Genomic DNA, 26,958 nt, shown 5'->3' on the forward strand with positions numbered 1-26,958 from the left:
ATTTATGTCGGATTAATTTTAAATTTTTAAAATTTCTGTTTAAGAGTTACTAAAAGAGATAAATTGTGAGCGATTTCATTAGTTGTTCAATCAGTTCCTAGGTTCTTATCTTTTACCTGTATAATGAAACCTTTGCGTGTATAATCTGGGCACAAAAAATCTTCATCACTTATAATTCGTAAAATCTCTTAATAATCCCAGATTTTCAAATGAGATTATATTAATGATTGATCAAATCAATTGAACTAGTCCAGCGGGTCTTTCACATTTCTTTTATGTTTCTATTTTGGCTCTATTTATCTTCCCTCCTTCTCGGCTGTTTCGCACGCCCTGGATCCACCCACCACCCTCACTTCTCACTCCACCGCCACCTCTCTCTTTTAAACCACCCCACCTCTCCAGTTAGTAGCTATCAATCACTGCCTCTCTGTTCTTGTTCCTTTGGGTTTCTGTCATGGCGTTTGGTTGCTTGGGGCGGAAGTCACGGAGGAGGAAGGCGGAAAAGGACACGAAAGAATCGGCGAGGAGGCTGACGAGGAAAGAAGTCCAGAAACTCACCGTGGATTTTTCCCGGTCCCGGGTGATCGCGTTCGGAGGGTTCAGCACAGTGTATCTGGGCAAGTTCCCAGATTCGAGCCTGGGAGCGATCAAGATCATTGACACCAGCAGCAAGCGGCTCCACACGATGTATAAACAAGAACTCGAGATTCTGCAGAGGATCCGACACGACAACATAGTGAAAGTACTAGGTTATTCCGATGATGAAGGTGTAGAAGAAGGCGTGCTTGTTTTCGAGTACGTCCCGAATGGAACGCTTCAGGAGAAGCTTCACGGCAATGGCGGCGGCTCTGTTCTTCCATGGAGAAACAGGATGGGAATAGCGTTCCAGCTAGCCCAAGTTTTGGAATATCTCCACGACAAATGCGATCCCCAGATAGTCCATGGCGACCTCAAAGGCTCCAATATTTTGTTGGATTCGGAGCTTAACTGCAAGCTCTGCGATTACGGGTCGGCCAAGATGGGATTCTCTTCCACGGTTCAGCCGCCGTCGTCGACGGCGACGGCGACGGCGAAGAACCGGACGATGATGACGATGTTTGGTTCTCCGGGCTACACGGACCCTCACTACTTGAGAACCGGAATCGCGACAAAAAAGAGTGATATTTACAGCTTGGGAGTCATTCTTCTCGAGCTAATTACGGGTTTGGAAGCTGTTTCGTCGGACAGCAACGTGAGACTGATATCCAAAGCTGGTCCGATGTTAAAGGATGAGTCTAAGGTTGCCGGAATGGTGGACCGGCGGCTAGCGGCGGCCGGGGAGTTCGAGGTGGAAGAAGCCAAGGCTATGGCTTCCATTGCGGCTCTTTGCCTGGGTGATTCTCCAAGCTTAAGGCCAACTGCATCAGATATCTTGGGAATTATGAGAAGCAAAGTTCCCTCAATTGGCTTCCTATTCTCAACGAAGAAGTGTTAAAATTAAAAGCTTACAATTATCTCAAAACTTTATAGCTCAGGGTGAAGACACATAGTTAGAATTGAAGCATGTGTTCTATCTCAACTAAAAATCGATAGTTGGATTGCACATTAATGGTTATATGTTCAACAGTTAAAAGAATATGCATAATGAGATTGTGATTAGTTGTATAGGGGTTTGAAATTGTTTGCCTCTTTGAGCATTGTATACAATTTCTCAAAATGAATATTTGATTGATTCTTCCGGACAATTTTTGTAAGTTAAATTAACAGTGGTTAAAAGAAATCCGAATAGGTTCAAATTTTAAACATATAATATACAAATGATAAACATGTAATTGAACTACCATGGACGACACATTCTTATAAAGAATCAATTTCGTTGGAATTTGGAAATGCCAAATTCAATGTTTAAATTTAGAATAGTAGTACGTGTACAACCCCAGTACACAACACACAAATTTTATTTTTTATTTAAAAAAAAAAACACCTAAAGGCTAAAGCCGTGTGTACTATTGATAATCATGTTTTAATCAGTGGACCAACTCAAACAAAAAGTTTCCTGCCACTAACAAACATGTGTTTTTCTTTAGTTTTGAATACCAATCAAAACAATTGACGCTCTCACAAAATGACAAATTTTTTAAATGTGTTTCTCCAAGTATGTGAAAGGTTAGACAATGATAATGGACTGAAATTACAAAAAATAGTCTCAAAAAACTTTATCTTCCAACCACATTAATAACTTTCGTCCAACCAAATTGATAACATAATTCGAATATTACATTTGAACAAATTTGATGAGGACATAGGACCGGGGTCCATTTTATTATGAAAGTATTAGCTCAAAGTATCTATTTTTGCCAAGTAAAATAAACAAAAGAGGTGTTACCATGTGAAATCAAATCCAAAACCTTTAGCATAACAATACAAGTTCCAAACCACCAAGCTATCATGCATTTTGATTACAAGAAGGCGGGACGCTCAATTTATCTGTGTGGAGATCGTTGATATCCTAGTGGGGGGAATCGTGTATGGCCAAGATTGAAGGCAATCCGATGTCGTACATTTGTCAATCATCTGGGAGGCGATCTACACTATAAATAGGCACCCTTTCTTCCCCTTAAAAATCATCCCTTGGTACACTAAATCCTTTTTGGTCCAATGGCTTGAGGTCCTAACCTTTAGCTCATACTAAGGTTTGATTCCTAGCATAACTTGTATTATTTGAGTCAATATCTCGGACCTTAATTTGTAAATACCTTTTGGGCCTAATGCTCCGAGCAATACTACTATTCCATACTATTTTTCTACATAATTTTATACTTTCATACTCGATTTATGGTGAATTCGGTCTCGACAAAACAATCAAAATTAAAAGATAAATTGACTATTTAAATAACCAATAAATCAATAAATAGTGACTTGAATGCAATCCATAGTGACTTGAATGGACTGGAAATTAATCTTTATTTTAGTTTTTTTTAATAATAATCTTCCTCCTGTGTAATAAATCACACTAGAAATATTTTATATACCAAATTTAATCAAAAAAGTGACAAAAATTAAATTAATAAACTTTTAGTACGAAAATTATTTTTTACTCACTTGGCCACTTGAGCACTTCTTTTGCCGCAATTTTTTGTTCTTTATTTTTAAAATCTACTTTAATTCTCTCAAAAGTTGCTCAATTAAAGCCTATTGAGAGGGAAGGCAAATGACATTAATGATTTCATTTCCGAGTTGGGATAAATTGTCGGTGAGTGCCATCATATTTGAAGTTATGGGATTAGGTGTCGGTCATTACACATGTATTTTATTTATATTCATTCTTCCCAAACTTTTATTTATATTCATATTTACATTTGTACAGTTTTTTCTCACATTTCATATTTTTCGTTTGTTTGCGTTTTATTTCCTCGTTTCTTATTTCAATACTACTCAAGTAATTACGTGTTGATAGGAGAATCATGTGTTACAAGGGGATTAAAAGAAGATTTTGTAGCTAGTAAGAAAGCCAATGTAAAGTAAATGTTTACAAAAAGATATAGACCTGTTTGGTAACATTGTTAGTTTATCAGTTAATTTTAACTTATTTGATCACTATTAGATATTTGACTTAGTTAAACAGTTAATATAAGTGATTGATTAATTAGCTTTTTGTAACAGATTATTATTACAAAACACTAAAATTCAAAAAGCTGTTCAAAATAATTTTTTTAGAAAGTCATTTTGCATGTAATCAGCTATCAGCTAACAACTAATTTACCAAACATCTTTCTATAATCAGTTAATGCTATCAACTAGTCAAACTCGCTAACTCAATCAGCTAATAGTTATTTATCAAACATTCCCATAAATTTGTGATGCTCTCAACAATGTCAACTACACTTCTTACCACTTAAACTACAATAAAAATATCTATAATTAATAACTTCTCATATAATTAATTTAAAGACCATTCATGAATCATAATATTTTCTTTTAAAAGATTATAATTATGTGTGGTTCCTGTCTTAATAGTTAATAAAGTAGATAATGTATGTGTATTTGTTGATGCTAATAAGTTGGACAAGTGGACTGTGGACGTGGACTGAATACCATACCTCAATTATTGAACTCATCCTTCTAAATCTCGCAAATTATACTGTGAAGTCTAGTCCAAAAAACCTATAATTAACCTATTGTGTAAATTCAATTAACATGTTATGTTAAATAAATTAAAAATATATAATATGTTAATTGTAATAGATACATAAGTTGTTAATTGAAGATACATAATATATATTATTGCATATACATAATCTAGCCATCTAGGCAAGGTCCACTATACGCATGGTAGATTCTAGTCCACAATGCGCATGGGTTTGATTTGTAAATCATGATCCACAATATAATAATTGTCTAAATCTAAGACCCACTTTTTACGCAAATTATATCATGGACCATGGTCCACCTTACATGATGAATTTTAGTCCAAAACGACGTCATTTTATATTAAGTCACTAACGACATCAACTGATGTATCATATTTAATAACATTCATCTTAGCCTATATTCATTATATTTGTCTTTTATGATCATAAATTTATACTTTAATGTACATAAACACTAAACTGCTAGTACATTATCATATCTATTCTCATTTAGTATGTAATAATGATTTATAATATTACTTCTATATATTCATAAAAACAAAATTTAATGTACATAAACATTAAATTCAAATAATGACTTTCTGTATAGATTTATAAAAATAGGGATGTCTTGGATGCATTTTGATAATTGCACCTTAGTCTATGAAATAACAATTACACTTTTAATTCAAAATTGAAAACTTTTTTTTATATATATAACCTAAGTTACTCAAGTTTTCCATCTTCGATGTACTATATCATGAACCCTATGAACCTTATTCCAAAGTGAATAATGAACCCTATGAACCTGTCCTCCATCCGCATGACTTTGAGATTCAACATCAAATTGTATACTTACGTGTGTGAGAAATCCAATCCAATCCAAACCTCCAATGTTTTTAGTAAAAATCAAACTTCACCTTATCGCTAGAAGCAAGTCTTAAGTAAGATTTCTCACCTACATAATCAATGCCCTAGACCACTATATAGAGAGCTTCAATTATTCATCTCCTACAGTATAAATTAACTATAACAAATCTAAAACTCAATAACAATAGCGAAACACCAGGCGACACTATTTGACCTTTTAGAGTTCTTATTAATTTAAAAAATTCTCTATCTTTATGGAGAGTAAAAAATTAAAGAAAAATAAATAAAGAATACGAATTTTTAAAACAGCTAACTAACTTGTAGCCCAATATCATCTCCGTAGCTCTCCAAATAAAAGATCACAGGTTCAAACCTGTGGATATTGACTTTTTGTACTTCAATAGATACATGGTAATAAACTCAGTATTATTAAAAAAAAAAATTAAAAACAATGAATAAAAATAACAAAAAAAAAAATCATTTACCCTCAAGTGCAGTCATTATCTGATGCAATGTTGTCATATCCCAACATTATATTATAAGATTACAAAAGAACAAATCAAATGGCTTCAAGATATTTGGTACACAAGTACACGACATGTATCGTCTGAACGCCACACGTTTGGAATTGCCAGGAATTGTCCAGAAAAATAACTTGAAAAGTATGATTGATGGAAGTGGACACATTCACCCTTAACCAAACGTAAGAGTTTAATCTTTGATCTTGGATATGAAGCAACTTACTTTAAATCTTCAGATCAGCTGGCCAGCAATCTCAGTTTTAAAAGTGCCTACAATTCAACAAGAGGATTAATCACTATGTCCGACAGTGAAAATCTCCAAGCTACACCAAAAAAAAAATAAAGAAATTGTCCAGAAATCGCCTTTAATAAATTAATACACAATAATTAATTAATAAAGTAACATGAAAAGAGACAACACAATAAAAAGAGTACTTCACAATTCACATGGTGCACAAAGAGAACGTGACAAAATAAATAAATAAATAAATAAAGTAGGGCTATCTACTTACATATCCATTCATTTTTCAAGTCCTGCCTGACACTGTAAATGCTAGCCTTCCCCAGTAAGAAGCTTTCTTATTGAACAGGATATAGTAAGAATTGACCACAAGCTATAGTGAGAATCCCTTTTTTTTTTTGTTGGAAAACATTCAAAGCCTACCGACAGTCTAAAGAAAAGAAAAACCACATTATACATGTTAGCCATTAAGAAATTGTCTGCTGCTCTAGCTTTGTACAATCTTTGAATAATTTCCTGCAACAGATATGAGGTGCACAAAGGACTTGGAACATGCTCTACTTGAACTAACCAGCCCTCTGATCTGTGTTTTTCAACATCCAGGAACACCGTATAGAATAATCTCCTTCATGGCACTTAAAAACAATGAGGTTGCAACACAACATGATCTCCACTTAATTTGATAATCCTAAGTACTGATGGAATAAGAGGATTCTTGCAGACAAGATGCTAAATTTCAGGAATAAGCATATGGTTGAATATCTTCAGCTAAGAGTGGGAAGCCTAATTTTCTGATACCATTAAAGCACACTTGGTAGAAAGAAGAGATTCTGAAAAACACCTAATTCCCTATTCTTGAATGAGTGTGGTGGGGAATACACTAGTACTGTCTTCTCCTTTTCATTCTGTTTGGCTGTTGGTTGTCAAAATTCTGCATGGGGGAGTAGCATATGTCGGGCACAAAGACTGCAGAATCGAATGAATTTTGGTTAGTTTTAGGCCAATAAAGTCCCGAGGCTGTAGGCGGGGAAGGAATTTGTGGAACTGCCCAGGATGCATCAAGCCCTGGACCCAAGCACTCATCACCATCCAGCTCTTCCTCATTGACTCTCAAAGTAGCGGAGCAGTCAGTGTCTCCAAGCTTCCCACTATCAGCCTGATATGAGCCATTCAAGAGAAGATGCAAATCAGGGAATTTATTGGCTGGTGCTGTTGTTGTCTCTGTGTGTGTGTGTGTGCACGGGCATATTTCAAAACAACATCAAGAATCTAAGATGCATAAAAGTGTGCAACATTGGACTTGTGTAATTGAACTTAGATGCAAATTTATACGGAGTAATTTTTATGGTGGGGTGGTGAGAGAAGTGTGGAAAACCAGATTCATAGGACAAGCCATTGCACTAACAGAATAAATGATAATATTGATAATAAATGGCAATTGAAGTTAGAAATAGAATGGAGGTACATGCTGTCGTAGAATTAGCATCATACCTTAGATGAGTTATTGTCCATATAACCATAATTCTGACTGAATTCATTTAATCCAAGAAATTCATCCAGCTGCCACTGTGGAATACTTCCAGCTGCAGAACCACCAGCATATGGCGCCTTAGTAGGTGCACAATTTCCGACCTCAGTGATTTGTGTTGGTAATGCTTTATTATACTGAATATCAGATGCCATGTGGGGATTTCTCCTAGAAACAGATAGAAACTCCAGCTCTGAGATTTTCTCCCCAGACTGTGACTTCCCCAAGGATGAAGACGGACCAGGTTCAGTAGGTTCAAGTCCTACTTTCACCCCAGTAAGCAGGAATCTTTGGTGAGCAGAGACATAAGCATTGGCTGTATGAATGGCAACATCACACTTCCTGCAGAGCAGAGCTCGATCCTCAAGACAGAAAAAGTAGCCAACAGCTTCCTACAATAACAACAGTCTTTCATAAGCATCAGAAAGATTAAAAATCAGTCCTGCCCAGTGCCCATAATGTTAAACTTTTACATTTTCTGGACGTCCTAATCTATTTGGAGCTTGAGTTTGTACACACTCCCAATTCCCAAAACAATAAAACATTGTACACCATTTGCAATGTTCAAAAAAAGGGGGCACTTGAAAGTCAAGTTAAAAAATAATGTGATATATTATCAACAAACTTCATGCGCCATCTATTACTTTGATTGGAAGACCTTTTTCCTTAAACAGATAAACTCCAGTCAAATTGACACAATATTTGAATGACCACAATGTTAACCACACAAGGAAAGGACATTGATAGTGCAGATGATGAGTGCACTGCATCCATGCTTTCTGAACAAGACACCAGAAGACAAAACTCACAAAAGGACGAAGATTTCGTCTCAGAACTGAAATAATAAAAATTTTTGCTTTGATATCACTATGATGAAGTTTGTTGATAATATACACAAATATAGAGGATTAAGCAAAACCATCTCAGAAAAATGAGTTTTACTCTGTAACTATAGGAAACACAGAACCTCACCCCTCAAAGCCTCTACCATCCTTCCCCCTCTACATCCCCAAAGAAGGTGCAAGTAGTGTGATCAACAAGCATTGGGGATGACTCAAAAGGCTCATTTAATGGGCCAACCAAATGTGCTCAGCGAGGCTGGGCTCTAACTCCCCATACATGCTCAGCACAGACAAGAAGGTTGTCAGTTGAGCATCACATCACTCAATAATGGGCAAGAACACTGGAACCATCTGGACATGGGCATAAATACAATGGAAGTTTACACTCACCAATACCCACAAATTTAGGCCCAAGTTACACACAGATGTGGGGTTTATTTTCATAGTATGGGAGACAGCTACCAACATGATTGTCATAAAAACAGTAACCTCAAAACGACATTCAGATCATCTTAAGTGAAATACTAAAAGCTTGTTCATTTAGCACTTTATTAAGAGAATTATTAATAACAGTTGGCTTACTTAATGGCCTGTGGTTTTTGGCATCTAGGTTTGCACATAATATATTCTCATTCATTCACATTCAGCATCAACAACAGGAGGTTGAGACAAATGACTTTATGCTCAGCTTTTTGTGACTTGTCAGTGAAGGCATCAACAATTTAAATCCCACATTTATGAAATATTTTGCATACTTTCAATCATGTATTATTGACCATAAGGCACAGTTGAGCAGAAACTCCCCTCTTTCCTATCCACTTTCAACTAAGTCTATAACATGAGCTAGATCTTTTTATGCGCTTAGTGAAGCCAGATAGCAGCAGTAATCACACCTTCAATTCTTAAAAGGCTAAAATATACTAGTCCAGAGACTCATTAAAAGAATTGTAAAACGTATTCCTTTGAACAAATCATATTTACATATGTTTTCACAATAGTAAAAACAAATGCAATTCCAGCACGCCTATTACACTACTGCTTTTCATATCCACCAAAATGTTTCTCTTCACAAAGACAACGGTAAAAATAAATAAAAATACAAACAAACAATTCACCAACTCCAAAGTATGAGATAATTACAAAAATACCTGACAGATGTCGCACTTGGGAATCGACGAAGACGAGCCAGAGAGCGGAACTCGCTGGTGCTTAGAAGCGAGCTTATTGGCGGCGTGAACCTTCTGGTCGCAGGACCAGCAGAGCGCCGCCTCGTCGGCACAGCAGAGCACGTTCGCCTCCGCTACCTCGCACACGTTGCACTGAATCTTCATCCTCCGCTTTCTTCCACGGCGTTCCACCACTTCAACTACTTCTGTCCCGGATAAACCCTAGCTGAGAAAAAATATCTGATATGTGCAAGTTGAGAGGTTTTGCGTTTGTAGTTGGGAAAGTAAAGAGATGAGAATGAGAACGACAGTGAGTTAAGGAGGAGGAGGAGAAGCAATTAAGTTATTAAGCAAATGGACGGATATTTTGGAAGTCCATAAAGGGGTAAAGGTTTATTAATATTTATTATTTTGGGGCTGAGAATAATTTATATTGGTGAGGAGGTTGGCCACGCGGCGATAGTAAATGTTTTGTACGGTTGGACCCAGCCGCGCTGGCCGCGGGTGCACAGAACTACGCCGGTGTGGTCCGCATACATCACTGCCCACTGGCAGTGTTGCCTGAATGCTCGTAGTTACTATTGAGCATATATAATATATATAAACATAAATGTGTAATTTAATTATCAGTTTAGTCTTTTAATTGGATGATAATAAATTAACAATCAGTGGTTAGTAGATTGATTAGTTAATAGCGGATTGCATTAATCGTTTTGGTCAGCATATTGTATTAACAATTATGGGTGGTAATAAACAGAGCTTTCGGTAAACTACTCGTGTTCGTGTTCGGTAAGCGTTCGTTTATTAAGGTAAACAAACATTAACAAACAAAATTTAGAGTTCGGTTTATAAACGAACAGAGTCTGAACAGTTGTAAGTCGTTTGCTAAGAGATCGCTTGTGTTCGTTTAATAATGTTCGCGAACAAGCTCGTTTGTGTTCGTTTAATATTTGTTTGTATTCACTTTGTAGTTGTGTTACATGTTTGGTTATTTTTCGTGAACATATATTATTTATTGTTCACGAACGAATTGTGATCATGAACATGTTCATATATTTGGTTATTAAGCATTTACGATCATGTTTTTGAACGTGAACGAACATGTTTGCAAATATCAATGAACATGTTCGTGAACGTGTTCGTTAATGTTAACAAACACGTTCGCGAATGTTAACAAACACTAATGAATGCTTAACAAATGAACACAAACAGAATTTTCAAAAACCTTAACAAACGTACACGAACACAAACACTCAAAAAACCTTAACAAACGAACACGAACAACCCCCGTTCGATTATATTCGTTTCGTTAATAGCCCTATTAACAATATATAATTAATTTTTTTATAAAATTAGTTATTTGATATTAGCGATTAATATATATTAAAATAATGAAGTACTCCAAAAGTGTGGCAAATGAGAAAATCAAACTCTTACTTTGTACCCTTTAGGCCTTTACAGGCCGTTTGGTTGGGAGTAAGGAATTAAGATGGAAAGGAATTGCAATTCGGTGGGAAAAGAATAAAGTGGGAATAAAGTATGAATTCAAATTACATTGTTTGGTAGGGATGAATAGAATTATTGGTAGGGAAAGAAAAAAGTGATATAAAGACTAAAATGTCATTATGTAATAATAATAATAGTAATAATTAATGGTACTTTTATCATTTCCTCCCTTTTTCCTCTTCCCACAACCACCGAATTGCAATTCATGGGCATTGCAATTCATAGGGAGGTGCCCATGAATTGCAATTCTTTTCAACCAAACACTGTAATTTGCTTTGCCAATTGTCATTGAATAAAGTAGGAAAAGAATTTCAATTACATCCAACCAAATATAAAGGAGTAGTATATTAGTTCAGTTTATTTTACTTTATTTTATGTGGTTAGACTTTGTCTGGCTCTGTTAGAGTTAGTCTCCAAATTATTAGCGTTAGATTTATTCTCCATGTTATTAGCTTAAGAGCCGGTGTACTCAGGCTATTTAAAGCCCTCTTCCTTTTCATAATATCATGTTCGCTTACTCTCTCTATATGGTATCCAAAGCCACACTCTAACGAGCAAATTAATTTTTTTTCCCTGCCTTCCTCTAAATGGCAACAACTACAGAGAAACAAGTCATTCAACTCACTGCCCCAGCCAATTTCCCTATTAAATTAACGTCTTCCAACTTTCAAGTTTGGAGAAAGCAGATTCAAGCCTCTCTTATTGGCCTTGATTTACTCGGCTTCATTGACGGCACCTCCCCAGCTCCTGCTCAATTCCGTGATACATCACAAAAGGACCCTAATCCAGAGTACACCACATGGTTTAGACAAGATCAAACCATTCTCAACGCCATTTTAGGGAGCTGCTCCGACACTATCCAACCGCTAATCTCTTCTGCGGCATCCTCTGTTATCGCCTGGGAACGATTAACTACAACTTTTGCAAGCTCGTCGCCATCTCGCATTGTCTCACTAAAAACCAAACTGGCTTCTAATCCTCAAAATGACCGTCCAGTTGAAGAATATATTGATGAAATGTTCAATATTGCTGAAGCTCTTTCACTTGCTCAAAACCCAATTACTGAGCAAGACCTGGTAATCCACATTCTTACTCAACTCAATGATGACTATGTCCCTGCCCTACGTATACGGCCAGTCCCTATTACATTCTCAGAACTCAAGGACGTGCTCACAGAATTTGAAAGGCAACAGAAGAAGAAAGATGCTGCTAGACAATCGCTGGTTGCTACGGTCAATACCACCCAACGCCAGTTTGGTTTTTCACAAAATAGTCGAAATGCTTACAAGTCCAACCGGAATAATAATGGTCAGCAGTCTTATCAATACCAACGGTCCAACAACTCCAATCAACGGCGCCGAAATGTGGTATGCAAATTCTGTAATTTCAATGGCCATGAAGCTCGCGAATGCCGTAAGCTGCAACGTTTTTTGAGAGACAATAATGTCTCTACAGGTGATAGGTTCGGGAAAAATCCCGCAGTGAATACTACAACCATGAACTCTCAGTCGCCATGGTTGTTTGACTCAGGTGCGTCCCATCATGCCACCTCGGACCCTTCTATGCTACAGTCTTTCTCTGAGTATGGTGGATCGGATGAGATCCATTTGGGTGACGGTAATTCTCTGTCTATATCTCACACTGGTAAAACTTCTCTCCCAACTAAAACCCGTCATCTTACTCTATCTAATGTCCTGTGTGTTCCACAACTACAACGCAACTTAGTCTCTATTTCAAAACTCTGCAAATCTAATCATGTATCTGTTGAGTTTTTTGACACTCATTTTCTTGTGAAGAATCGGCTCACGGGGGCGCCACTTCTGCACGGGAGGAACGTCCATGATGTGTATAGTGCTCCACTATCATCTCCACCTCAAATAAATACAACCAATAAATCTAGTCTTGCTAGTTGGCATCATACCCTCGGTCACCCGTCCAGTAGAACACTGACTCAAATGCTAAGAAGTGCCAATCTTTCGTTTGGGTCTATTTTGGGTTTTCAATGGAAGTCTTGTCTCAGTAATAAAAGTCATAAATTACCGTTCCATGAAACCACAATGTCAAGTTCGAGACCTCTCGAATTGTTGTTCTCAGATGTTTGGAGTACAAAACAACAGTCTGCTGATAGCACCTTGTACCGTCGCGCGGTTGGACGGTTACAATATCTGGCCATTACTCGACCAGATGTGAGTTTTGTTGTTAATCGGTTGTCTCAGTTTTTGAATTCTCCGTCACTACTACACTGGCAAGGGGTGAAACGGGTGCTGCGTTATCTTAAAGGTACGCTGTGTCATGGTTTATTTTTACGCCGTGGTGTGCAGCTCCATCTCACTGCTTTTTCGGATGCGAGCTGGGGTGGTGTCCATGACGGTGGGCGGTCAACTACGGGCTATGTTGTATACTTGGGCTCAAATGTTATCTCTTGGCGGTCTGTTCGACAGAAGGTGGTGGCTCGTTCATCCACTGAAGCAGAATATAGAGCCCTGGCAAATGTTGCGGCAGAAGTTGTCTGGTTACAGAATTTGCTACTCGATCTTGGGGTACGGCTCACCAGGCCACCAGTATTGCGTTGTGACAATGTTGGTGCCACTTATGTTTGCAAAAACCCGGTGTATCACTCCAGAATGAAGCATCTAGCCTTAGATTATTTCTTTGTGCGTGATCTTGTTAGTAATGGTACATTGTCAGTTAGCTATATTCGTACACAAGATCAGATTGCCGATGTGCTTACCAAATCGCTACCGCGTCGGTCATTTGAAGGCTTCCGTTCCAAGCTGGGTGTCTCCGATGGATCCACCATCTTGCGGGGGCGTATAAAGGAGTAGTATATTAGTTCAGTTTATTTTACTTTATTTTATGTGGTTAGACTTTGTCTGACTCTGTTAGAGTTAGTCTCCATATTATTAGCGTTAGACTTATTCTCCATGTTATTAGCTTAAGAGCTGGTGTACTCAGGCTATTTAAAGCCCTCTTCCTTTTCATAATATAATGTTCGCTTACTCTCTCTATACCAAACACCCCATTAGTACAGTAAGATACATTAAAATATAAATATCCATACAAAATACGGAGTAATAATCATCATTTTGAAGCCAAATAATATGGAATTGGGATACATTTACACATCCCAGTGTTGTTCTTGTTAGGTACTCCGTACTTTCAGATATAATTGATAGTTATCGATTATGTTACATTGACGTGAAAATAATTAAAATGATTATATTGTTTATACTTAAATAGACGACGATGATTATAATATTTTAAAAATTATTAAAATAATCATAAATATTTATAGATAAACAAATTTGAATGCAATATTTATCTTTTCTAGGAGGTAGCCTGGGTTGTTTTCTCCCACCATGATTATTTTAGAGTGTGTTTGGTTCCAACATGAGAATCATAATCATGATGAGAATTAAATATTTGATAATTAAAATTGATTTTGGTGAAAGTATTATGCATGGTTAGTAGTATGGTGAAATTATAATGATTACCAATTTTGGTGGTTAGTTATGTATGACCATATAATTAATCAAATTAAATATTTTAAAAATATAAATATAAAAAAGTAAGGCAATTGATTTTAAGATTGAAGATGAAATGAGTATGTAATGCAGTGAGGGAGTCGATGAAGTGAAAAGAGTTGAATGAGTATGAGACGAAATGATGAGGCAATTAAGTGATGATGGATAATGTTGAACTAATGGAATGATATGTGATTTGGATTAATGAGTTTTGTAATTACAAATTAAGAAAATCAAATTCGGTCTATACCTATATTTTAAAAAGTTATCGATCAAACAATATGTATGACTTTTATTCCCATTTCATATGTCTAACTCCGATCCATGAACAAAACACACCACTTCTCTATAGTTCTTCAATTGTATACATAATTGACTAAATGTAGTTGGTGTAGAAACGGATGATTGAAAGAATTAGACAGGGTGTTGGGTGTCGTAAAATTACACTATCACACTTTAGAAATTTTAAGCTGTAACAACCCCCCCCCCCCCCCCCCCCAACAAACAAAAAAATGAAAAAGAAAAGACATCTAAGAGGTTAAAAAAAAAAGCAAAATTACATAATGATGTTTTTCGCACTGTTAATTAAAAAAGTTTATTTTATAAACTTATCGCATTTTAAAATTATTTGTTATAATTATTATAAAATATGCAAATATTTACAATTTTTCATCAATAAATCAATTTATTAACAATGTTTTAATTGTTATACAACAATAACAGTACATTCACATTTAAATGTTAGGATTTTGTCATTGAGCAATGCTATAACCCCTCCTATACTTTTTTTAATAATTTGTCATCATGATGTGACATTATTTTATTGATAGTTAAATTTATTTTTAAAATAAGTAATGAGATCAGTCAATTCATTGGCATTCAATATATAAATGAAAGCCACATTAGAAGGTAAATATTTGGAGGGAAAATACCTAAGGAAAAAATAGCATTTTCCTTTGTATCATTATTGTAGTATATATGAATATGAATACTGTGACATTTTTACTGTTGACATTAATCTTTTTTTTTTTCTTTGTTGGGAAAGAAGACATTAATCCTTTTTTAGTTATTAACTTTAAAATTTGCCTTGCTTTTGGCAATTTCAATAAAGAAAAACCATTGCTGTAAGTGGTACATTTTAAAAAGTAAAATAATAATAATAATAATAATAATAATAATAATAATAATAATAGTAGGCATGTTCTTACAAAAATGTCATTATCCACCATGTGAAAATGGCAACACATTTTGAAACTGATACGGATTATCCTGATCGTGTTGTAGTCTACACTTGATCGGTATTGAGTCTAATATTTGAGTAAAGCCCGATATGTTCAAAACTGACCCGATCGCTTATTTTCCCGACCTAAGTCCCGAACTAGGGTAGTATAAGTGGCCGACTAGATGTCAGTACCAATTGCTCTGCCTCGATCGGACTAGGTCGGGACCGAGCACTCGACCTTCAACACTTAGAGCATCCACATCAGTGGATATTATGGAGTTATTGTTAGATGAATTATCTTGGATGGGGATAATAACAAATGTGGGGTAGTGTTATTTGTGAAAATATTTGTTCTGCAAATTCAAGGATAATGTCAGAAAAAAAGGAAAAAGTAAAATAAAAAACAACATTGGCTGTGCGCGTTTGCACATGCACGCGCGCGTGTAGCGTGTCAAGTTTTTATTATTTTTTTTTTCAATTTTTGTTTTGTTATTTTTTTTTCTTTTTTTTTTTCTCTCCACTCCCACATTTTCTTTCCTAATCACTCTTACATTATCTTCCAAATCTCCCCAACTAATGTGAATGCTCTTAGAGCCTAGCCTCATTAACTAAATTCAACTATAGTAGATCCTAAGGTGTCGGGAATCTGCGAACATGTAGACGGGTCAACATGAATCGTCAACCTCGTCTTCTGCACGTGCTCCACGTGTCATGCATGCCGAGAGCTGTTCTCTTATATTTACTATAAATACCATATTTACTATATTAAAACACTAATTAATATGTTGCTACAAATATTAGAATACTTAAATGATATTAAGTGTCAAACTTGAAACTTTTTTAATAAAAAACAATAATGTGTAACTCGTTCATTAAATTACAAAGTATTTCACTGAATATATATTACAATTACAATTTCGATATGTACACAATCGCTCCGGTCATAAAAATTTGGAGCTAAACGTCATTGTCCTTGCTCAAGTGAAAAGAGGATAGAACTTTTGGCGCCATTCCATTCCAAAAACTCAAAAGTTTCAGAAAGGCGGAGAACAAGCCGAGAGAGAATATCCACGACTCCAAGAGAATTGGTTTTCGATCTTTATGAAATTTGGAAACCTTCCTCCCTCTCGATCATTCTGTTAAACAGAGTTCCACAGCATCTTATTTCGCTAGTTCGTCGATCGGAGTTTGAATTTTAGGTCGTTACTTCAGTTTTATCCCCATTTTCAGGTACTTCCCGATACCTTAAATTGTTGATAGTTATCTGAGATTTTCCAGAGTTTTATCGTGTTCCTTCATAAATTTTCTCGATTTATGTTCTGAGAATGCGGTAATCTGTTCGTACAACGCCGTCTGAGTTTCAGTTTGAATTTTCAGGTTTGCGATTGCAACTTTCATAACAAGCTAGATTTCACCGATCAAATCTTACTTTTTGTGTTTTTTTTGCTGATGATTCCGGCACGTAATATATGCTGATTTTATGGTTGTTGTAGTTTTTCCCTAGAAATTTTTACATTTTTGGATCAACAGACGGATACAAGATAAGGTTTTAGGTCTGTTTGAAGTTTTTCATTTGGTTTTCCGGGTTAAAGACAAGTTTTTCTTATCAAAATGCCTCCAGAATTCTTAATATACAATCAGAGACTATTGATCTCTCATTATAATATATTTCCTCAACCCTGCTACTGCGGTGACTGAAATGCGGATATAATATACGATTATATTCATATTAGTTTGTTATAGCCATAGGTCTACTTGTGGAAGAATTGAAATTGATTTAATAGTGCTAAGGATAGTTCATATTACTAAGCGATATCCTTAGGTTTAAAAGGGCTACAGTTGAAGTTGATTTGTGATGTACATGCTACAAAGTAGTTTATTTGCTTGCTGCTTAGGATTCTCTGTTATAACTTAGTTGATATTTTCATATTTGCTCTATGTTGGTATCTTTAGTGAATGCTTTGTAATTCAATTAGAAATTTGTTATTTGAAGATTGGTTTCACTTCACTAGAACATTAGATCATTTTATGGTAATAAAATTGCCCAGCACCCTCCTTTGAGTGTGGGGTTTTTTTTGAGTACCCTTTGAGTGTGGCTTTATTTAAAAAAAAATGTTAGAAAGGCTGTTTATTGTTGTCATCATTGTAAGTAGGGTGGAGAGTCCTGAAGATGACATCAATTCTCTAAGAACACCTGTACTTTTTACAGTTCACAACTTGCTGAAGATTTTCTCGTAATACCCAGGAATTGACTAAATTGTTGTATGAAATTATATTCATAATTTCTGAAGGCTGAGATGAGATGCAATGCATGCTGGAGAGAACTGGAAAGCCAGGCTATCTCCACCACTTGTGGCCACCTCCTCTGTATCCAAATCTTCATGTGTGCATGGGGTGCACATTCACATGCATATGCATACATGATCAATACCTTTCTTCAGCCATAGAGTTTCCTTAATAATGTCAATAGGTCCAGAAGATGCACGTAAGATTCTCAGTAATGATGCTGCTTGCCCTATCTGTGATCAAGTCCTCTCTAAAAGGTCAGTGGTAGGCTGGTGGCTAATAATTTTTACAAGATAAAGAACTGTAAGCATTATTGAGAATAAGCTACCGGGGCTTTTATTGTACAAGCATATTCTTCTTATTCCTTTTTGCCCAGGCTTCTTTTCTGTCTTGGCTATCTATGCTTTAAACTTTTGATTATTGTTGTTCTCCCTTCTTCCAGTATTAGCTGCAATTATGCTGCTAAACGAGAATGAGAGATACAGTCACTGTTTGTGGCAGAATTTAACACTGAAAAAATATATCTTTTGCCAGTTCTGTGCTGTATGACCGTTTTTGTATCTAATTTCTTTATCAATTTTCTTCCTTGTTACTAAGTGAAGACTTTTGTTTCACAGTCTCATGAAACCTGTGGATATCAATCCATCTGATGAATGGATAAATGTAAGCAAGCAATCCCAAGCATTCTTGTAAGAGTTCCATTATAACCTTATTTTGTGCAAATCCAGAGGAAAATCTGTAATGCTTGTGATTCTAGATCTTATCTATTTTGCTTTCCATAGCATCCTGCTAATTCTATTCACACTCATGCAGATGGCCATGGTTGGGATATCACCGCAAATCTGTATCCTTATAATAATAATGATTATATGTTGCATGTTTGTGACTAAAACCTTGCCTAGTTTATTACCTAGTAAACTATGAAAAAAGAGAAAAATTCAAGAACAATTAGTATTTAGCTCTAGTGTTGATTCCAAAGTGGGTATGGTGGTTTTGAATTAGAGTATATTGTTAAATCCAATTGCTCTTTGCAGTTCTCTTTTACCATACACAGTGATGAAGAGTACATACAGAAGTGTCGTGTTCTACATTGGGCAAAAGGAATTGGAGATGCAATATAAAATGAGCAGGATTGCTGCTCAGTGCCGACAGAAATGTGAGGTTATGCAAGAAAAATTCACTGAAAAGCTGGAGCAGGTGCATACTGCATACCAGAAGATGGGTAAGAAATGCCAAATTATGGAGCAGGAGATTGAGAATTTGTCCAAGGACAAGCAAGAGCTACAAGAAAAGTTTGCTGAAAAATCCAGGTCAGTTTATCAAACACAATCAATGCCCATTGCCCACAAAGTTCACTCTTTTCTATTTTCAAATCTATACAAGACAAACCTTGTTCAACCTCAGGAATATTTTGTAACATGGTACTAAGATGTCAGATATCATATTCTTTCCTACTTACCAGGCAAAAAAGAAAACTTGATGAGATGTATGATCAGTTGAGAAGTGAATACGAATCAGTAAAACGGTCAACTATTCAACCTGCAAATAATTTCTATTCCAGAGCAGAGCCTGATTTGTTCTCAAACACGGCTAGCATGATGGACAACAGAGACTCTCTAAGAAAAGGTAAGTATGTTCTTTTTATTTATGCAAACATCAAGCTGATGTTAATTTGGCAAAAAGATTGTAACGTAGGTCATTATTAGCCTGAAGCATTATAAAATTGTATTAGCTTTGTAAGTAGCAGTTGTAGTATTTATGCAAGAAAGACTAGTTGACTTATTGCAGATTGGTTGGTTGCCACTCCTGAAACTCCAGGGCCGAGAGAAGATATCTGGCCTACAGCAAGACACAACAATTCTAACTCTGGCCACTTTGAATTCTCCAGTGGTTCACCTGCAAAAGAACCCGGCCTTCAAATGGAGGCTGGAAACAAAAGAATTGGTGTACGTTCTGCTTTTGGTGTTGGACCTGGGGTTGGGGCTGGAAACCCCTCAATGGCACTCAGGAATCTCATCATTTCACCAATAAAGAGGCCTCAGCTCTCTCGTGGTCAGCCCCAAATGTTCACGTAAGTATCAAGTTTAGTTGTGATTTACTCTGAGCTTTCTGAATTCTCACATACTATCCCTCTTTTCCAGCTTGTAGACTTGCAGATACAGAGTTCTTGCTGTTGGGTCTTTGGTTTCTTCAAACAGCAAATTGTAATTTTGTTTGTTGCCTTATTAGGTGCAATCTGCCAAAGATAACTTGAACAAATGTGTTTATAATATACTGACCATGGCAAACCAGTTAGACGTTATAGAAGGTGTACTATGTAAAGAGCCTCAATTTCCAGTAGTGCACAACACTATAATTTTTGAGAAACAGTTAAACAGTGTAATGCATGTTATGAGAAATGCAGTTATTGAATAATGCATACCTTATGTTACAATTTCATAAAAACAATCCAAACAATTACACAAATTTAGAATGAATTTATCAATATTTTCAATAATATTTTAGAAATGCAATGACAATTTTGAAATACTACTACGTATTTTATGGAAAAAGGGTTAAATTAGATTTCTAAGTTAACTGGATAGTGCATTTGAGAAAAAAGTTCCATTTAAATATTCTAAATTGGTTAAAAATTTCAATTAAATCTAAAATTATTTGTTTGTTAGGTTAATGCTTTTTAATGTTGACATGTGTCTCGATTTTTAAAATTTTAATTTTTTTGTACTTCTTTCTTTTTGATCTCTCTTTTTTTAGTATTATTTTCTATTTCTTCATACAATCCTACAACCACAACATGTGCTCGTCCTCATACCTCATTCAAGGACAGTCGTGGCTAGTAACTAGACACACGTACCTAACCCAATATGGAGCGAAACCTCGGGCTAATAAAATATGGAATACTAGAAACGGTATATCCAATTCGACAATTGTTATACCATGGACCAAGGTTCATATTGCATTATGAACCTTGATACAAAATATATGTACTTTCAGTTAATACATTTTGTATTTACAGTTAATAGTTTATGTACATGTAAATAAATATTGCATGTAAACCCTGATACAAAAATTTTGCACTTTCAATTAACACATTATGTACCTACAGTTAACCGTTTTTGTACATATAAATAAATAACTTGATAATTACTAACACATAATATGATAACTATATGTACAAAAATTATCAACAATATGTATAAAATGTGTCAACTATCTGAATATTATTTTTGAATCAGGGTCTACAATGAAAAGTAGACCTGGTATAATTTGCCCCAATTCGAAGTGCCAAACGCGTTGGTCTGACCTACTCAACCTGCTATCTAACAACCAATCGTCACCGGGTCATCTCATATATCCGATTCATATTTTTCCTCCGTTCTATATCCAAACTCCGAACCCTTATTCTTTCGGGTCGTCTCATCGGATCTCTGTAAGTATCAACTGGAGCTCCGACACAAGGTTCAGTTCCAGCTTCGTTTCTCTCAATTTCTCTAAGGTCAGTACCGAAAATCTTCAACCATCACCTTAATTTATCTTGATTTATGTCTTTGCTATGAGTTACTGAAATGGTGAATTGACGTATTAAATTTGCTTGGCTTGTTGTTATGCGGATTTTAATCTGTGCTCCGTAGTTCTTGTTCTTATTCAGTGGAAAATTGAATTATCTGGTTCTCAAATTTGAACTTTTATGCTAAAGCTTTTAGCTGTTCTGTAAATTGTATATGTATGCATGTATCTGTGCGCATAGTATGTAGACTGTAGTGCCATGGGAGTGTTTAAGGATGGAAATGAGGGTTGAAGTTCTCCTAACCCGAGGTATGGTCCAATTTTTTCTTTGTATGAATGTTGTTAATATCTACAATCATTTTGGTAAGGTATTAAATGACACTTATAGTGTTACTGTTACTTCTATAAATATGTAGACCTTGGAAAACTGGGAATTCATGTATTTAATTTGACAATAAATAGTCATGTGAAGCATATACATGAACTTGGATATGCAGTAATGTACATGTACACATATATACATATCCACAGAAAGTTGTTTCATGTAATGTGTTCTGAGCTTTGAAGTATAAAGATAACAGTAAGAATGTGTGAATTGTTTCGAGAGATTGTCAACCTTTTCTAATCTCTTATGTATTCATTTTTACTTACTGATTGATGCATTGGTTAAAGAGTGATTTTTTAACACTTTATTGTGAAACACATTTTATTGCAGGATTGGATGGCATTATATCCATGCAATGGAAATTTCTAGTGAGACTCCTGCTAAGAGATCCAAGAGATTGACATCTGTTGTGTGGAATCACTTTGAAAGGGTTCGAAAGGGAGAAATTTGTTATGCTGTTTGTGTGCATTGCAAAAAGAAACTTAGTGGATCAAGTAACAGTGGGACCACTCATTTGAGAAATCATCTGTTAAGGTGTCTAAAGAGATCTGATGTTGATGTTTCTCAAATAATTGCAGCAAAAAGAAAGAGAAAGGATAGTACTCTTTGTGTCACAAATGTTGCCTATGAAGAAGGGCAAAGAAAAGAAGAAATAGTCCGGCCTCTTAATTTCAAATTTGATCAAGACCCAAAGAAGGAAGAAAGCAATCTCCCTGTCCCTGTCAACATTGGGTGTGTTAAATTTGAACAAGAGCGGAGTAGACTTGATCTTGCACGTATGATTATGTTACACGGCTATCCAATGGCCATGGTAGACCATGTTGGATTCAAAATATTTGTGAAGAATTTGCAACCATTTTTTGAGTTTGTGACTAATAGTGCCATTGAACTTGACTGTATGACTATCTATGCAAAAGAGAAACAGAAAATCTATGAAACAATACACAATTTGCATGGAAGAATCAGTCTTGCTGCTGAAATTTGGACTTCAACTGACAACACAAGATATCTGTGTCTGACAGCTCACTACATCGATGAGGATTGGAAGCTACAGAAGAAGATACTGAATTTCATTACACTTGATGTTGTTAATGCAGATGACCTACTTTCTGAAGTTGTTATTAAATGTTTGACTGAGTGGGCTATTGACCGGAAGCTGTTTTCCATGACTTTTGATGATTTTTCAGGTTATGATGATATGATCTTTGGGATCAAGGACTGGCTATCACAAAACAAGCCTCTTTTAAAGAATGGTGAGTTGTTTGATGTGCGTTGTGCCTCAAATGTATTGAAATCTATAGTGCTAGATGTCATGGAAGCGCTTCGTGGTGTGACCCTCAAGATCCGAGAAAGTATAAGACATGTGAAAAGTTCACAAGAAACTCTTGGAAAATTCAATGAGATAGCTCAGCAAGTTGGTATTAACAGTGAAAGGCATCTAGTTCTTGATTGTCCAATGCAATGGCATTCCACATATATGATGCTTGAAGCTGCATTAGAATATCGGGGTGCCTTTTCTCTCTTGCAGGAGAATGATTCTGACTACAAAATAAGTCTATCAGAAAAAGAGTGGGAATGGGCAAGTTCTGTTACTGGTTATGTAAAGCTTTTCTTTGAAGTTACTAATGTTTTTGCTGGAAACAAGTACTTAACTCCAAACATATATTTCCCAGAGATATGTGATATTCACATCCAATTAACAGAGTGGTGCAGAAGTACTGATGATTTTCTTGGCGATATTGCAAGGAAGACGAAAGCCAAATTTGACCTGTATTGGAGTAAGTGTAGTTTGTCTTTAGCAATAGCAGCTATCTTGGATCCCAGATTCAAGATGAAGTTGGTAGAGTATTATTATCCCCAGATTTACGGGAGTGATGCTTCAAATCACATAAAAAACGTATCCAATGCTATAAGGGAACTTTTTAATGAATATGCTACAGATTCAACTTCACTTGATCAAGAACCTATTGGCCAGGGAAGCTCACCCAGTACTTGTACTGGAACTAGGGATCGACTCAGGGGCTTTGACAAGTTTCTAAATGAAACTTCACAAACTCAGAGCGTGGCATCAGATTTAGTCAAGTATTTAGAAGAACCTGTGTTTCCACGCAATTATGATTTCAACATATTGAACTGGTGGAAGGTTCACACTCCTAGTTATCCAATATTGTCTTTGATGGCACGTGACATATTAGGAATTCCTGCATCCACTATTGGGCCGGAATTAGCATTCAGCAATCAAGTCAGAGTTCTTGACCAGAGTAAGAGTTCACTCCACCCGAATACTCGGGAAGCTTTAATATGTGGTCAAGACTGGTTACGGTTAGAATCTGAAGGTACTTGAGAAGCTTTCCTATGTGCTCAGTGCATTTATGCTTTCTAGACACTTCATTGATGTGTATTTTTTATTATTTCATTTATTGTATCAGAGTCCAGCTCATCCCTCAACCATGCAATACCACTTATGATTGAGCCTAATTAACATATGAATGGTATATTTCACAACCTTAACATTTCTGATTTACTAGTTTGTAAAGCTTATCCCTGAGAATATTTGCAATATCCTCTAACTTCTGTCTTGTCTCTGTGCAAGGTTAAACGAATGGTTGCTGGATCAGGTGATTGGTATATGCTTTTCTCATTATTTCTAAACTTATTGCTCAGTCACAGTGTGGAATGATTAGATGGACTTCTAATAAACATATACTCCATAATTATTAACTCTATAGATTAATAGCTGCTTTTACTTTAGTAGGTTTATTTGTGCCAATTTTAGGGTATAATTTTCCTTGTTATCTGCCATTATCGTGACATACCCCTTGACATGTTAGCTTACTACAGAATGATAACATGAGCCTGTGGCCAAATGCATACAGTTCCTGATAGTACAAGTTAATTAGTTTATGTGATATCATGTCTTACACTCTCAAATTTGATTTTAGGTACACTTTGATATGATCTTGAAAAAAGTGGAAATGAGGTGAAACTAATTTGACTGAACTCCAGAGGAAAAGTAACCCAACTTTTTTCTTTTCATTCCTTTTTTGATTTTTTTTTTCTGGGGGGTGGGAGTGGGGGATTTGTCGACAGTTGTTGCACCTAGGTAGACTCAGTTTTACCCAATGGAAGTTCCTGTTGATTTTTATCAATGTTTTCTAATTTTGTCAAATATAATCAAAACCAAAGTCATGTCATTTGTCCTTCAGAGTGTGAAAAAGGAAGTGGTTGGCATCTATGGAGAACTAATCATATCATATAGAGACCGTGGCTCTAGGAATATTTGGTATGAATGCTAATCTAGTCACAGAATTTCCTAGTATGTCTTTATGCTCGATGATGGCAAACATAATGTCACTTGACAATTTGCATCACAAGATATCATTTGTTCTTCCTTTAAAAAAAAAAAGATATCATTTGTTCTTCACCTATATTCTCTTCTATTTATAAACCCACTCATGCCCCTGATGCTTTTATTCTATGTGCTTAATATGGTGACATTTTGAATAACATTGTAGAGGATTGCAAATGAAATTTGGTCTCGAGGTGTCACTTTTTATGCCAACCCTACATTTTCCCTTGAAAATCTTTGTAAAGCTGTAGTGTAATGCAGATTATTATTATTAGTCGAGATCTTGTTATATCCTATATTCACATGCAGTAACAAGAAGGAAACTAGTTCAAGGTTTCTGTAATAGATATGATTACAATGGCCTTTGGGCCCTTGGATTAGTGTTAGTTTGTCTGCAATTTTATCCGGTGTCTCTGAAGGGACCCCTGAATTGTATTGCACACACCACCCACCCACCCACCCAATAGGCTATTGCTGTTGTATGTCTCCCTCACCTACCTGCTGGACCAGAGAGGGTGAAGTGAAGAATATTATGGCAAAAGGACCAAGTTGGCCTCAGGTGGAGGGAGGACATTCACAAAACTGAATGATTGTGGGATGGACAAGTCATTCTTATTCTCCTTCACCAACTTATAGTGTTACTTTTGACGGTAAAAGTCTTACCTGATGTGACACATGATTAACTGGTTATCAAATTTAAGGGTCTTTAGTTAGATACTTAACTAATTCTAATTTGTCCATGAAGTATGACTCTTTCTTGCATCACACTAGGAGTGGGGGTTATTATTAATAGTGGTGATTAAACTTCTTGTTCAGGTGGTACTGAAGCACAGTTTTGGCATAGGTTTTTTTTTTTTTTTTTTTTTTTTTGGGGGGGGGGGGGGGGGGGGGGGTGGGGTGTTTTGCATAACTATGATTCCTGGGTGAGAAATAGGGTAAATTGAGATTAAATAAAATGAAGAATAAAAATGTAAAGCTTGGGTAAATTGGTACAAGTTGGGTGTCAAAATCAACTTTGGCATGGAGCACTTGTACTATTCTGGGGAACAAAATTGTCGTGGACATAACTGCATGGCATGCATGAAAAATTAAAATTCTGCTACGAAATCCTCATTGTGTCGGTTATGCATATTGTCTCTGGGCCACAGTGTTTAATGTTTATGATATTATGCAAATCCTTTTCACACACGTGCCTGCCCCTTTTAATCTACTCCGTATCTTCTCTATCAGTCCAATGCTTAATCTTGTTTTTCCCGTGTTTCACGTTAATCTTTCCGTACTTTCCTGTTTGTCCCTCTCGGATTGGAGATTTTTCGATTCTTATTAGTCTCTCCGATTTTATTTCTCATGTATACTATTTATTATTGGTCAAATTAATTCTATCTTTTTTGCTTATTTTCTTTAATATTTTTAAATTTAATTTTTTGTGTTTAATAGTATTTTTAATTTTTAATTTAGTTTATATATATATATATATATATATATATATATATATATATATATATATATATATATATTTATTTATTTATTTATTTATTTATTTGAATACTACTGACTATATTACAATATATAAATTTTATATATGAATACTAAACTTATCATTATCAAAAATTGATTATAAATAACTTCAGTCAAGTTCCATTTTTTTTTTTTGAAAACCAAAATAAAAAATTCAATTATGAAATAGAGAATTTAGAGGTACAGATAGGGGGACTAAAAAATCAATTAGTCAAACCTTGTTAACCGAACTATAAACATAAAATGAGACGGAGGGAATATTTTCGAGTCGAGCTCTATATTAATATTTTTTTTTTTTCTAATTGATTTCTTTTTTCTTTGTCCTGTGTTTACAATCAACTAATAGTAGAGGTCAATCATTATATCAGGGAACATGGTTCACTT

At 35.6% G+C, this 26,958-nt stretch overlaps 4 protein-coding genes across 11 annotated transcripts; 3 read left to right on the top strand and 1 right to left on the bottom strand.

Moving 5' to 3' along the window:
• Nucleotides 1–454: 454 nt before the first annotated feature.
• LOC109187389 (probable receptor-like protein kinase At1g33260) lies at nucleotides 455–1,740 on the top strand. Its single transcript, XM_019337573.1, has one exon. It carries the CDS (start codon nucleotides 455–457, stop codon nucleotides 1,472–1,474), a length of 1,020 nt encoding a protein of 339 aa, XP_019193118.1. The 3' UTR covers nucleotides 1,475–1,740.
• Nucleotides 1,741–5,913: 4,173 nt separating this feature from the next.
• On the bottom strand, nucleotides 5,914–9,656 carry LOC109188370 (B-box zinc finger protein 22-like). Its single transcript, XM_019339015.1, has 3 exons — nucleotides 9,260–9,656; nucleotides 7,233–7,661; nucleotides 5,914–6,897 (listed from the first exon to the last, which is right to left on the bottom strand). The coding sequence occupies exons 1-3, from the start codon at nucleotides 9,440–9,442 to the stop codon at nucleotides 6,622–6,624; spliced, it is 888 nt and encodes a 295-aa protein (XP_019194560.1). The 5' UTR covers nucleotides 9,443–9,656; the 3' UTR covers nucleotides 5,914–6,621.
• A 6,878-nt stretch (nucleotides 9,657–16,534) lies between these two features.
• On the top strand, nucleotides 16,535–20,245 carry LOC109188364 (E3 ubiquitin-protein ligase CCNB1IP1 homolog). 8 transcript variants are annotated; one of them, XM_019339005.1, is made up of 9 exons: nucleotides 16,539–16,759; nucleotides 17,739–17,896; nucleotides 18,000–18,072; nucleotides 18,433–18,478; nucleotides 18,629–18,659; nucleotides 18,870–19,125; nucleotides 19,278–19,441; nucleotides 19,604–19,886; nucleotides 19,957–20,245. In XM_019339005.1, the coding sequence occupies exons 2-9, from the start codon at nucleotides 17,827–17,829 to the stop codon at nucleotides 19,961–19,963; spliced, it is 930 nt and encodes a 309-aa protein (XP_019194550.1). In that variant the 5' UTR covers nucleotides 16,539–16,759; nucleotides 17,739–17,826; the 3' UTR covers nucleotides 19,964–20,245. The 8 variants fall into 8 exon arrangements, with proteins under 8 accessions (XP_019194553.1, XP_019194550.1, XP_019194549.1 ...); XM_019339004.1 differs by having other exon boundaries at nucleotides 17,775–17,896; XM_019339006.1 differs by having other exon boundaries at nucleotides 17,812–17,896.
• An 889-nt stretch (nucleotides 20,246–21,134) lies between these two features.
• On the top strand, nucleotides 21,135–24,638 carry LOC109188363 (zinc finger BED domain-containing protein RICESLEEPER 1-like). The gene is made up of 4 exons (XM_019339003.1): nucleotides 21,135–21,311; nucleotides 22,038–24,043; nucleotides 24,137–24,199; nucleotides 24,301–24,638. Exons 2-3 carry the CDS (start codon nucleotides 22,063–22,065, stop codon nucleotides 24,187–24,189), a joined length of 2,034 nt encoding a protein of 677 aa, XP_019194548.1. The 5' UTR covers nucleotides 21,135–21,311; nucleotides 22,038–22,062; the 3' UTR covers nucleotides 24,190–24,199; nucleotides 24,301–24,638.
• Nucleotides 24,639–26,958: the final 2,320 nt, after the last annotated feature.

Source organism: Ipomoea nil, unplaced genomic scaffold (assembly GCF_001879475.1).
Source record: "Ipomoea nil cultivar Tokyo-kokei standard unplaced genomic scaffold, Asagao_1.1 scaffold1421, whole genome shotgun sequence".
Classification (NCBI taxonomy): domain Eukaryota; kingdom Viridiplantae; phylum Streptophyta; class Magnoliopsida; order Solanales; family Convolvulaceae; genus Ipomoea; species Ipomoea nil.